Source organism: Carya illinoinensis, chromosome 2 (genome assembly GCF_018687715.1).
Source record: "Carya illinoinensis cultivar Pawnee chromosome 2, C.illinoinensisPawnee_v1, whole genome shotgun sequence".
NCBI classification, from domain to species: domain Eukaryota; kingdom Viridiplantae; phylum Streptophyta; class Magnoliopsida; order Fagales; family Juglandaceae; genus Carya; species Carya illinoinensis.
The window spans coordinates 31845091-31858956 of NC_056753.1; the positions used below are offsets into that span (position 1 = coordinate 31845091).

The 13866-nt window shown below is 34.8% G+C and overlaps 1 protein-coding gene across 2 annotated transcripts; it reads right to left on the minus strand.

Moving 5' to 3' along the window:
* Window positions 1-5647: 5647 nt before the first annotated feature.
* LOC122300960 (mini-ribonuclease 3-like) lies at window positions 5648-12607 on the minus strand. 2 transcript variants are annotated; one of them, XM_043111982.1, is made up of 7 exons: window positions 12284-12606; window positions 11777-11907; window positions 11508-11597; window positions 10932-10984; window positions 7608-7710; window positions 7128-7233; window positions 5648-5974 (listed from the first exon to the last, which is right to left on the minus strand). In XM_043111982.1, exons 1-7 carry the CDS (start codon window positions 12498-12500, stop codon window positions 5955-5957), a joined length of 720 nt encoding a protein of 239 aa, XP_042967916.1. In that variant the 5' UTR covers window positions 12501-12606; the 3' UTR covers window positions 5648-5954. The 2 variants fall into 2 exon arrangements, with proteins under 2 accessions (XP_042967916.1, XP_042967917.1); XM_043111983.1 differs by lacking the exons at window positions 5648-5974; window positions 7128-7233; window positions 7608-7710 and adding an exon at window positions 7921-8053 and having other exon boundaries at window positions 12284-12607.
* Window positions 12608-13866: the final 1259 nt, after the last annotated feature.

Genomic DNA, 13866 nt, shown 5'->3' on the forward strand with positions numbered 1-13866 from the left:
GTAATTGTCAATTGGCCGGTACGTATAATATAATTAGGAGTCTCCATCAAGAGAAATCAAGACTTACAAAAGAATTTCAAATAAATGGATCAAAGGGGGGCGCTGGTCTCGATCGTTTAGAGCATCCGCATCAATCTCGCTAAAGCCTTCTTCAAGTTTTAAATAGCCAGAATTTTAAGTATTTTTCATCTGCAATGGCCTAGTCAAACTTTAAAAGTTTGACATAAAGGCTACAGTAAATCTTGAGTCCTCGCCAGACTTGAAGAGGCACTGTACTGAGTCTATTGTATAATTTATATTATTTTTCGTGTACCGGTTTCTCTTCTTCCCTCGGTTTACCGTTTTCCCCCAAAATCATTTCTTTTCTCTGCAGCTTCCCCCGAACGAAGCTCTACCCCCATTCGGCCTTCTTCTCTTCGTCCAGCTCACTCGAATCAAATCCACCGGTTGCCTTCTCCAGCAGACGCCGTCGTCTCCGAGCTGTCGACGGTAAGTTTCTCTTCTTCTCTCTTCCTCTCTCTTCCTCGCTCTTCTCTCCCTCTTCTCCGATTTACTGATCATTTTTTCCTGCCCTATTTTGGCCAGCCATTATCGAATCACTTGATCGAACATCAGCAAAATACCCCACGATTTCTGGCATCGGTTCGCTCCACCATTCACGCCGGCGGTTCGAAGACCCACGAATCCGACGCTACCGTCGCCCCTGTTTGGTTAATCGTCATATTTTTTTTTTTTCTGTTTTGAAGATGAAATCGTATACGGTAGTCCACATTGCTTGTATTTTTTCCTGCGTTTGGGCGAGAAATTGGTGGCATAGTGTAATCTGGAAGTGCTTGGTGTCTTCTGAGATGTGTTTGACGTTGCTTGATCATGTTGTTTGGGGTTTTTGCTTGATAATGTTGAAGATATCCTGTTGTTTGGCTCTTTTATTTTTCTTCAATGTGTTGGGAAATTTGAAAGTCTGTAGTTGTTGGCAAGAACTCGTGCTGGTAGACCTAACAGTCTTGAGATGGCAGTGAAAAATTGGGTTGACATGCACGAGTAAAAAATTATATTATTAAAATATATAATATTTTAATATTATTTAGATTTCAAGATAGCTAGTCTAATGTGGACTAATCTATCTAAAAAGCTATTTTGAATAGATTTATTGACATTTTAGCTAAATTATGGATTTGGCAATGGCTAGGCCATTGCCCATGCTCTTAGTTTGATGGTAAGGTTTAGAAAATGACATGTTTAATTTACACGACGATATTGATCTCAAACGAGCTAGCAATGAATTTCGATCTATAATTTTTTTTTTCACTAAACACTTTATATAATTTAAAAAGAAACAAATATACAAAATATACGTTTGGAATAAATCATGTTAAAATATAAAATAAATAATAAAATCTATATTTTTCTATCATCTTAAGCTTTAATTTTGATATAAGTGACGATTTCACATAGACATAGTCATATTAGAATAAAAGCCTTGAATTCGAATCCTAATTGTACACTCGAACTCATTTAATTAAATTTTTTACGTATTAAACTATATATTCATTAAAATGGAGTATGGCTTACACGTGAATGAGACTGTTAATATATAAAATAAATAATAAAACTTACTTATTTCTATTAATTTAAGCTTTTATGACAAATGATAATTTCACGTATTAAAACAATTATTCAAGTCTTTTTCTTTTCGTACCCATACAAAACAATTGTATTAATTACCCAATAATAATAATAATACTAAACATACTGAAGATTGACGTTGTTAAAGTTTGATCATCAGTGTGTTCCTTTAAAAAAGTTAATGCCTTTGAATATAATGCATGGGTTAGGAAGTGGCAATTCAACAATCTTTGGTGAAGGATGATTATTCTTTTTCGTTTAAATTCTGAAAAAACAGCCCACGCTCTATTTTGCCACTCTTGTCTGCCAATGGATGATAATTGATCAGAACCGTGCAAACAGAATCATCAACAGTACTTCAAACTTGAAAAAGAGTGTTGATGAACTTAATTTCTGGGCTACTTTTAGCCTTTTGATTAATTGAAAGGGTGATCGGATAAATACATGTAATTTCCAGTACTAAGTTGATGTGACAGGATGATGTTAAATTAGTTGTCTTCCAACTTGCATAATTAGTTGTCATTGGTGTTGTGTAATTCACAAACAAAGGCATCAATCATGTCGAAAATCTTGCAAACCCACTTGAATTTAAAGCAAAATTTTCCCACCCCACCTCTCTCTCTCTCTCTCTCTCTCTCTCTCTCTCTCTCTCTCTCTCGTATTAGGTTAAAATATGATCAGTAGAATTCCGAGTAGGAATATATGCGACTAATTCAATTGATTGATGGGTCCCAAAATCTTGTGCAAAGGTCAATGCAAAGCACCCTGTACACACTGCCTTCCATTAATTTTCATGGTTCGTTAATTGGTGTACCATTATTTCAGCATTGTATAATTTCTCAAGTTGTTGGGAAAAAAAATAATGGTATTTACTGTGGTAAATATTTAAGTATTGCATAATTATTTTAAAATAAATAAATAAATATGAGATTAATATAAAAAAATTAATTTTTTAATAATAAACCATATACTTTTTTAAAACGACTATATAATACTCACATATTTTATAATTATGAGAAGTATTATTCATTCATTTTTTTCTTGGATTTGGTTTGGAGTTGGTAAATTAATTGTGCCTTTTTATTTAAGTTTACCCATTAAATTGATATGAAATGTTGGATGCTTCTTTGACCCTACTTAATTATCAACTACAACCACTCCCCTTTTTTTTATTTTTTAACAAAACATAAGGAGGGATCGGAGGCAGTTGGACTGTTGGAGTTTGATCAATGGGAAATGAATATATCTAGCAAAAGATAACACGATAATTCTTAAGTACTACTATATAAAATAATGAGTATGGCACATCAGCATTCAATACAAATGAGACAGTGGGGCCACAAAGAGATGATCATGACACATCGGCACATGCAACCAATGGGACCATTAGACAAAACACAAACATTTTAACAGAATATAACATGCTATTGACGTTACATTTTATTTTTTTATGAGTAGTTGCCGTTAATTGAAGGATGATATCATCATGATCGATCAAACCGAAAGAACAAGGAGCTATCTGAATAGCTGTTATATATATATATGGATGAGTTTGCCACATATGTTGTTTAGCCATTTCTGTCACCTTTTTGGTCCTCATGAATCACATTCATGTACGTGTGGGGTCATCCTCAAACCCTTAAAACACTGGTTACTAGAATGTTAATTACAAGGAAGTCTTACACTATACATCTCCACTTAATTAATATGTAATTTTTTATTTTTATCTTTCTATTTAAACCCATATATATTTAAGCATAAATATAGAAGAAGAAAAATGAAAAATCACATATTGATTAGATAGAAACGTGTGATATAAGACTTCTATATAAAATTTCTCTATACTCTTGAAGGACAAAATTAGAGCCTCATAGGTTTTTCTGACACCTGGTTTCAAATTTTTTTACTTATTTTATAATTCTAGGTGTCGGTCTGTAATCACAATTTTTTTCACTATAAGTGAAGGTATATTAATAAAATTGGGACGGACTCACTCAAATATGTGATCCTCGACTCTTCTTTTTTTTAAAAAAAAAAAAAAGCCATGAAATAATTTCATTTTTGCTTGATATATATATATGCCCTTAATCTGAAGATTTTTCTAACTGCGAGAGATGAAAGTCTCCTAAAGTTAGAATTAAAACTTGCAAATCTTAAATGAAAAAGAGATAGACACGTCAAGTAAGGTCTTAAACTATTTATTACTCATTTAATTTTGTTCAAAATATTTATATCAATAACAATAATAAATATAATTCATTTCATTATTTTTTCTCTTTCCCACTTTTAAAAAATAAAAAATAAAAAGTCAGAGAATCTTTTTCGGTCGCTAAAGTAGATAAGCACCCATGCATACACACAAGCGACGTTCTGTTCAAAGGTCCATTCCAACAATAAACAGTGTTAAATTAAATACTTAATTTATTGACAAAATACGTAATCCATATAAGACGTGTAGTACTAAAATTGTCCTCGATCGTGTTCCACGCAGCAATCAAAAGTACTCTAAAAAAAGGATAAACAACACGATGTTTTTTCTATTATTATAATATGAGCAATATTACATATAATCGTAGAATTATAAACATCACATAATTACTTTAAAAAAAAGTGGAGTTTACGATTAAAAAGTTAATTTTTTTTTCATGTGAATCTCATATTAATTTCTTTTTTCAAAACGACTGCACGTCGTTTGCATAATCACGACTGTAAATATCATTTCTCTTATAATTTATACGGAGCAACCATTGGTACATGCTACATAATCAATCTCAGACGTCAGCGTTGTCGTTTGGCTATAAGGATTCTTTTGTCCAACCTCAGATGTGTTCATCTTAATTGTCATTCTCTTCTAACATCCATTAATTAATATTTTCTTTTAAGTTGTACTTGCATGCACGCTGCTTTAGAATAATTTGAATTAGCTTAATCACTGTGTCTCTTTTGTTCCAATTCATTGTGGGAATTTCGATGCTTACCGGCTTCATCAAGCTAGCGCATTGCAATTTTTTGTTAGTTTGAAATATTGATAACCCGAGAGATGATTGCAAATTGGATGGTAGTTTGAGCAAAGAAACATCGTCAAACAATGGGTGGGATATACTCTCATCAAAACCTTCTTTCAGTTGAGAAGACTAGAGAATTGCCTTTTGGTCGTACTAATACTAAGAGTTAGAGAAGATCTCAATGATCTTAATCATTGAGATCAATAGGTTAAAGATGAAGAATAATATATTTTAAAAATCATCGAAGCTAATTGAACTAGCCACTAATTTTTGGAGACTATTGTTGTGAACAAGGCCTGCTTAATCAGAGGATGAGTATGACACCTAAGCTTATCTATATAGCGAACATGCCCCTACTTCTCTATCACCAAACAAGATAATGTTTATGCTTTCATGCATGAAACTTGTTAGCAGTTATCCCTTTGAAAACCATACAGTTTCAGTGGTATTGACCATATAATTATTTAATTTCTTTAAAAGCTTGAAAATGATCGTGTAAAGTTGATCATGCTCTTGTATTATTGATCAACTTTATAAAATCAACTTCAGATACTGCTACGGATAACATGCAAATGATGAATCGGACTGATCTTTGCATATGGATTGTATCACCGCATATTCAATCAGCTCATTTCCGTAGCCATATCCATAACGCTTGTGCTCGGCCCTACATTATCCTACTAAAAATTGTCTCGTAAAGAAATCCTAAATCTTAAACGTACAAGTCTCGCACTCTTTTTAAAAAAATGTGAATCTACCATTCTTATCAATTTTTTTTCAAAAAGCGTACACAAAACTTGCATACTTTAAGACTGTAAATATCATTTTCTATAATTTTAAATATCTTGGATCAATCGATTGAATACAAATAGCTCAAAACAGGAACCCCAGGTTTTTAACCTTTTGTGTATTACTCTTCTTGTTAAACAAAATGCGAAAAACTAAATGCATTTTGTTTTGCTGTTTAGATGATGTTAGTTCGATAGAACATGAAAGAAAAACAAGCGACCTTCAACTTGAGAAATTGTGCAAGATAAATTACTTGGATAACAGGGCACTATTACATGTAACTGCAAACTCACCGAATATGCTCTTCTCACACCAAAAAACAGGGACACCATACCATGCAATTTACTACTAGGAAACTCAACAATTATTATATCATGCCGTTATCTTTAAATAATCTCATTGATAGTATGATGCCAAATAAGCCAATTTTTTGCATGATATACACAGAGTTTCCAAATTGCTAGCAAAAGGCAACAAACTAATATTAATAGGGGTCTATCAGCACTCCATGTAAGCTGGGATTCAATGCCCTCTTCATCCACTATCCTGCTTGCCTGCATGCGAGGGGGGAGGGATAACAAGACAGACAGAGTCAATTAGTGAATCAGATAGCCATGGACCAGCCTAGAGATCTGGCCAATTAATAAAGCTAGCCATAGTTGGAATAATCACTTTAATAGGATAGAGGATGCACCTTGAATAGATGCACTAAAAATCCCATTCAAGGTAGTTTTGCTACCCTGCTTTTTTACTAAGCAACTTCCAAATATAAACTTTTTTGATGCTATTGTATTTCTACAGGATAGATGTCTAGAGATATGCACAAAAGCTTTTGAGTTAATATATAATGTAAACAGTGCTGTGGAACATTGTCAGGAGTCTGCAAATTGTTGGCAAGTAGCAATATTCATCCAAATTTGACTGCTAAGATGAAGAAAGATAGGCAATGCGACGCAATCTTATCATTAGATCTTAATGGAGGGTGCCATTTGAAGTCAACTATAGTTGGGGGTTACAATGTGTCAATTTTAGTAGTTTGCAGTACAAAGCATAAAATACCTGGGATTTTAGAGTTGGAAAAGTGTATTCAACCCAAAAAAAATGCAAAATCCCCAAATTGTTGAAAATAATGAGAAGATTTGGAAAGAGAAACAAAAAGAAAACAGTACAGAAACTCTTTTTTTATTGGCACCGGATGTCTGAGATAAAGTCTCGACTAATCCTGGGCATGCACAAGCCCTTGACAAAAAATTTCCCGCAAGTGCACAACTACACAGAAACTTTCATATCTAAGCCAACCACATTATTAATTATTCAAGATAAAGATCCATGTTTTATTCGAGAGAATCACCGAGAAAGATTAAAAAAAATTATGCAATGCTCAAAAAGTTCTAGCAAGTGTTTTGCTAAGATAAAAAATGGCTATAGCCTTGAGTTGAATTCCCAAAGCAAACAAAGCATTAATTCATGATACAGATGCAGCTTTGAGTCAAGGGAAATCTGAACTGGCATTAGGGTGATATTGTCTATATAAAAACAAGAGAGAAGCATAAGTTACTACACAGGAGTAGGTGTATATAAAATGGCAGGAGGTTAAGAGTACGGTGTAAGAAGAGCACTACATGACAGCTAGCATACTTGATATGAATCCCCCCATGAAAGGAAAAAGAACAAAAAAACTGTACTCTCAGATAACTGTAAGCTTACTCTTTGCTTCCTCCAAAATCAACTGCATGGAAGAATCTGTCGTGAATCCCAATTTTAGCATGATTTCTTCCAACCGCTTCACATTTGTCAAGTAGAGATAACCAACCTACAAAGTATATAATTGCTCAGTTAAGAAGAGAAAACAACTTCCTGATCACCACTTGACTTCTCAAAACATCAAATTTAATCGCAATAATATCTCTCTCTCGCCACAACGAAATAAATGTAGTCAATTTCATTTGTAAAATTTCCCCGAGTGAAAACACAAATAACATGCTACAAATAGATATATCTCAACACAACTTGTCAAGCTGAAAACAATGTTGATGGTCAAATTCCTTGATGAACTGACATTTCAAAATAATAAAGCAACTGTCAACCAAATGTGCATTTTAATATAGATCAGTATTATCACTTATCAAAAAAAAAATATATAGATCAGTATTATCTGAAGAAGGCACGAAGGAACAAGAAACAGACTAATGTTTCCAGTGAAGATGCTCTATTATAAACTGCAGCACCAGCACGTCTCTTTGTCCGTGTTTTAGCTGAACCGATATTCTTTCCCCAGCGAAGAACATCCCTGCAATTTAAATTAGAAATGCCGCAAGTTAATGTAGCAGTCTATTACACACAAAGAACATGCCTACATAGTTTTAGCAATAAACTCATAAATGATTTAAGCAGGTGTTTTTTAAAAGATTACACAAAGCATAGAACATACATAATTGTTCTTAGGGCAGAACAAATATGGTTTTTCTGGTGAATGGATCCAATCCTACTCTTCAATACTCCACAACTTTTGCTGCTATTTTTGTATTGTAGATATAATACCCAAGTTACTAATGGCCACAACATACATTTTCAAAATTGTGGAACCCCTGAATGTCATTCTTCCAACCAATCTGCCAAACCTTGTACTTCGCCTGTTACCCTCAAAGACCGCCATACACAAATTAATGAAGTATTAGTATTTACTATATGCCACAACATCTTTGGAGATGTTTTCAATTGAATTTTAGAGAGGTACACAATATTTGAATCGCAATCAAAATATTACATGTATGAAGGTTAAAATCAAATCCGAGTGACAATTGAGCTTAAAAGTCATAAAATCACTCTTAGCTTCTTCTGAAGAACCACCCAACCTTAATAGTGAGCCTATTGAGCTTAAAAGCCTTGTCACCTGAAAACCTTGTCACTTATATTTCAAAGTTTAGGTTCTCTGTTTTGGTGAATGGTTGGATTTTTCAGTAGTTCTCAAGGTTTGCGACAAGGGGATCCTTTGTCTCCTTTTCTTTTTTGTTATTATTATGGATGCTTTGAGTAGAATGATTGAAGAGGCAGTGGATGGGAGTTTCTTGTCGGGATTTTTGGTGGGAGATGAGTATCGGGGCAACATAAAAGTCTAACATCTTCTTTTTGCTGATGATACATCAATATTTAGCGAGATTAATCAAGACCATCTTCGTTCATTGAGAGCCCTCTTGTTATGTTTTAAAGCTGTTTCTGGTCTTATAATTAATTTATCTAAGTCGGAAATAGTTCCAATGGGTTCTGTTTTGAATATCTTGGATATGGCTAATACTTTGGGTTGTAGGTATCATCGTTGCCTATGAAATATCTTGGTCTTCCTTAAAGAGCTCCCCATAAATCTTTTCTGATTTAGGATGGTGTGATTGAAAGGATTGAGAGGAGGTTAGTTGGTTGGAAAAGGATATATTTTTCTAGAGGAAAAATTACGTTGATTAGGAGGGAGTACGTTGTCTAATCCTCTATCGTATTTTCTTCTCTTTTCCCTTTGCTTGCAGGGGTGGCTAATAGAATTGAGAGGATTTTCCGGAATTTTTTGTGGGGTGGTAATGGGGAGGAAAGAAAGTTTCACTTGGTAAATTGGAAAAAGGTTTGCTCACCGGTTTCCTGTGGAGGTTTGGGGATTCAAAGCTTGAGACTTTTCAACAAAGCTTTACTTTGAAAATGGCTATGATGATATCACCTTGAGAGGGATGCATTTGGAAGAAATATTATTGATGTTAAATATGAGAGGTTATGGGGGAGGAGTTGTTCTAAAGAAGTCAGAGGAGTGTATGGGGTGGGTTTGTGGAAATCTATTCGGATTGGTTGGGGAAATTTTGTCAATCATTTTAAACACAAGGTGGGTGATAAGATTAGTGTTTGGCATGAAATTTGGTGTGGGGATACGGCTCTTAAGAATGTTTATCCTTCTCTATTCAGAATTGCAAGAGATCAAGATGCTATAATGGCTTATTCCTTTATTTTGTTAAATGATAATCTCCAATGGAATGTAAATTTCATTAAAGATGTGCATGATTGGGAAGTTAACATTGTTTCTGAATTTTTTGGAAGATTATACGACATAAAGATTGTTCAAGAAAAGAAGGATAGTTTGCAGTGGATACACGCTGGAAATTCCAGATTTTCAGTTAGCTCCTTTTACAAGGTGTTAACTTGTCATTGTGCCAATAAATTCCCTTGAAAGAGCATTTGGAGATCTAAGGTGCCAAGTAAAGTTGCATTTTTCTGTGGGTTGGCGTCCCTTGGAAAAATCTTGACCACGGATAATTTGAGAAAGTGTGGATAATTTTTGTGGATTGGTGCTTCATGTGTAAGAAAGATGGTGAATCTATTAACCACTTATTTCTTCATTGTGAGGTGGGTAAGACTTTGTGGGATGAAATTTTTGGTAGGACGGGTATTACATAGGTGATGCCTAAGCAAGTGGTGGATCTTTTAGCAAGTTGGCAAGGTTTTAAGGGGAATCATCGCATTGTTGCAATATGGAAGATGACTCCATCATGTTTGATGCGGTGCTTATGGTTGAAAAGGAATGGGTGACACTTTGAAGATAGAGGATGCTCGATGGGAGAACTTAGAGAGTTTTTCTTTAGTACTTTGCGTATTTAGGCTAAGGCTATTGTATTGAAAGGAGATAATCTTCATTATTTGCTTTTAGCCTATTCTAGTTCCCAACTTGTATTTAGGTATTTTCTCTTGTATACTTCTTGTGTACTTGGGCTATGCCTATTTATTTGTCAATAAAATTTCTTATTACTTATCAAAAACAAAAATTCATGTCACTGAGAATATATTTCCCCATAAATAGCACCATCTAAATAAGCTATGGACTGTCTACTTACTTATTTGTAAACAAGTTATGGTGTTCACTGATGCTTGCATATCATTTTTCTACAAGAATTTCATCTACTACACGATCTCCTTAAGCCACGAGATGCTTCAAAATTACATGTTCTCCTTAGTTTTAACTAGGGAACCAGGTGCCCAAGTTGTCCATTCACTTTCAGTCCATACTCATTTATCATTCTCATCTTCCACAGAACAATTCTTCCTTAAATTCAATTCCTCGACTTTAACACAAATCTCTTCTTCCTACTACCACTCACTAAAGATTCAATATTTGACCTATTCCTGTCCTTGGAAACTCGTACAATCTTCAGGCAGCTTGGGATTTGCCATGTCTAGGTGAAGTGATCCACCAACCTTTACTTTACCCATACACTAGTGTTCCCTCAAAACAAATTGTCAACCAGAATCAGCTTTTCTCCTACAAATGGTAGCTTTAGCAGACCCAGATACTTGATCATTAAATCAATAATTGCAAGCCCACTATTTAAGATAAAGACCATGCCAGACTACTCTTTTCCAGCCGTCAACATGGAGAACAGGCATAAAAGAGAAATTTCACATTCCATAATTCTTTACAAGATGGAGGTTCATGGCAGCAAAAGTAAAGTAAGATAATAAAGACCATAAATCTTCTAGTACCTTTCTTCTTCTGATAAGTAGTTCTCACTAAGAAGTTTCTGGAGCAGTGCATCCTGAAAGAAGAAACACAAGTGTTAACATTCTTGTCTATTTTCATCCGCCCAACAGAGAAAATGCAGAACTTATTTTTTAAAAAAAAAAAATAAAAATCGCATAACAGCAGCATAAAAAGATTCAGGAATGAGCAAACAGTCCTATACAAGTTAGAAGTCATAAAGAAATCAGGAACTGGACAGCTACATGTTAGCCTGAAAATCAATAGCAGAAAACATAAAGGGCAACCACACCCTATTACTTCCATCTCCCCAAGACATCTATTGGGAGCAAGCCCACATCTGACTCTAACAAAGATTACTTCAAGAAGAAACAGGACATTTTACGTGTTGAGGAGAGTGGGGGTTTGGGTATAGAAACAGAGTAAACTGCATTAGACAGCAAAATCATCTTCAGCACAGGAAGCTCGAGTAACAATTATACGTAAAAATCCCAATCCAAAAAAGAAGAAAGGTTCATAACACCCCCATGATCATGCTTATTCAACTCAAATGTTCAAACAATGCCGGAACAAAATCTTACTTGTGCTTCACAACGAACAACTGCTGTAACACGATCATTGTATTCTTCAATATTCAGTGGAGGAAACAAAAAGTGCCTGCGAGCATATAGCTGCATATTTTCAGAATTAGTGGAAGTAAGATGTACAGGAAGATAAAACTTCACCAGAAAAGAAATCATATTAGTCGTTATGTTGCAAACTTCACATTTCATTAAATGTGCCTTTAAACAAATTTCTACAGCAGCAAATCGTAGTTACCACATGTCAACCACCAGAATTAGAAACGAACCTCATAGATGCAATCACCAATATATGCTAATGACGCTGCATTAAACGCGGATCGAGGCTTCTGCACTTTTGGAGGACTCGGTAACCACCGCTCGTATCCCATATAATATTCATCCCGTTCTACTATTTCTTCTACAAATCGATATTCAATTAAAAAACCATAACGAGAATACTTTGTTTATATCATGGTGAAAAACGTATTAAATCAAAGAATTTGACTGCAACTTAAAATATCAAACCATCTGTTTCTTTCCAATAACTATTGTTTATAAAAAACAAATATCCTTTTTTTAAAAATAAACAAGCGCTAACATGAAGAAAAACGGAACAGACAAAAAGATTAAAAAAAAGGAAAGAAAGATGGAGGAAATTGGATTGCATGGGGCTTCTGGAAATTCAACATTCTCCGTCACCGTTTATTTCCCTTCCCACAATTTTTTCAGCAACCCAAAATAACGCAGGAGAAAAAGCTCACTAAAATACCAAATTATGTACAGAGAGTAATCACCTACACTGCTGGGGCGCTTGAGGAGGTCCAAAACGGAGGGTTCAGAACGGGTCGTTGCGACAGATAAGGTAACGGTTGGTAGGGTTTTAGGCTTAGATGTGGTGTTGGGGTTTTTGGGAGGCTTTCGTGGGGCGTTGGGGTTGTAAGATAGCCTCTGTTGCGTGTCCCATGAGGCTCTGACCGCCACTCTCGGCGAAGGCACGGATAGTGTTTGCATTCTTCTTCTGGGTGTGGTGTTGTGGGCGGGACCGGGGTTTCTCTGAGACTCCAGGCCGTGGAGCGCTTCCTAAACCCAACGGCCACGTTAAGCCCTCGATTGGATAACGTGATTCAAAACTTTTTATAATTTCTTACTGTTATAAACTATCTTATAAACTATCTTGAATTGTATGATCACATTTATCTAGTCGTCAAATACATAATACATAGTACTAACATAGTACTAGCATAGTGAGTTGGTCGACATATGCATAGTGCATAGTACTAGCATAGTGAGTTGGCCGATATATGCATAATGCATAGTGCTAGTATAGTGAGTTGACCGACATATATATAGTGCATAGTGCTAGCATAGTATAGCATAGTAAGCTATCATAGTTCCCTTTGTACGCCTATATATATCGTTGAATTCTTTAAGAAATTCATAAGTTTCATAACCTTTCTGAGCCCTATCTCTTTCTCTCTCCTTTTAAAAGTTTTATAATACATTATAGCTCTCTCTTTTCTATGATTTCATAACACGTTATCAGCACGAAAGTTCTGACGATTTTGAAACTAGTAGTCCTCAACTTCAAGTAAGTTTTTCAATATATTTTTATATTCCTAATTTATATATGTAAAAAATGTCAAATCTTACAAAAATAGAATTCGTTGCTCTTGACATTTCTGGAAAAAATTATTTATCTTGGATCCTTGATATTGAGATCCATCTGGATGCGATGAACCTGAGAGATACAATTAAATAAGGAAATCAAGGGTCCCTGCAGGACCGTGCTAAGGCAATGATTTTCCTTCGGCACCATCTTCATGAAGAATTAAAAACTGAGTATCTAACGGTGAAAGATCCACTTATTTTGTGGAATGATTTAAGGGAGAGATATGAACACCATAAAACTGTAATCCTCCTAAAAGCTCGTCATGATTGGATGCACCTGAGGTTGCAAGACTTCAAGAGTGTTAGTGAGTATAACTCTGCACTTTTTAAAATTAGCTCGCTATTGAAATTATGTAGTGAAAAAGTCACTGATGATGACTTGTTAGAGAAGACATATACTACTTTTCATGTCTCGAATGTGCTCCTGCAGCAGCAGTATCGAGAGCGAAAGTTCAAAAAATATTCTGAACTTATATCTTGTCTTCTATTAGCTGAGCAAAATAATGAGCTTTTGTTAAAAAATCATCAATCACGTCTTATTGGTTTTATATCATTCCCTGAAATGAATGGTACTAGATTTACATCATTCCCAGAAACGAATGGTGCATTTTTTCAAAGAAAACAAGGGCATGGACGTGGTAGGAAAAACTATGGAAGCAGAGGTCCTAAAAGGGACAATAATAGATATATACCGTACCACCAGAAGTGG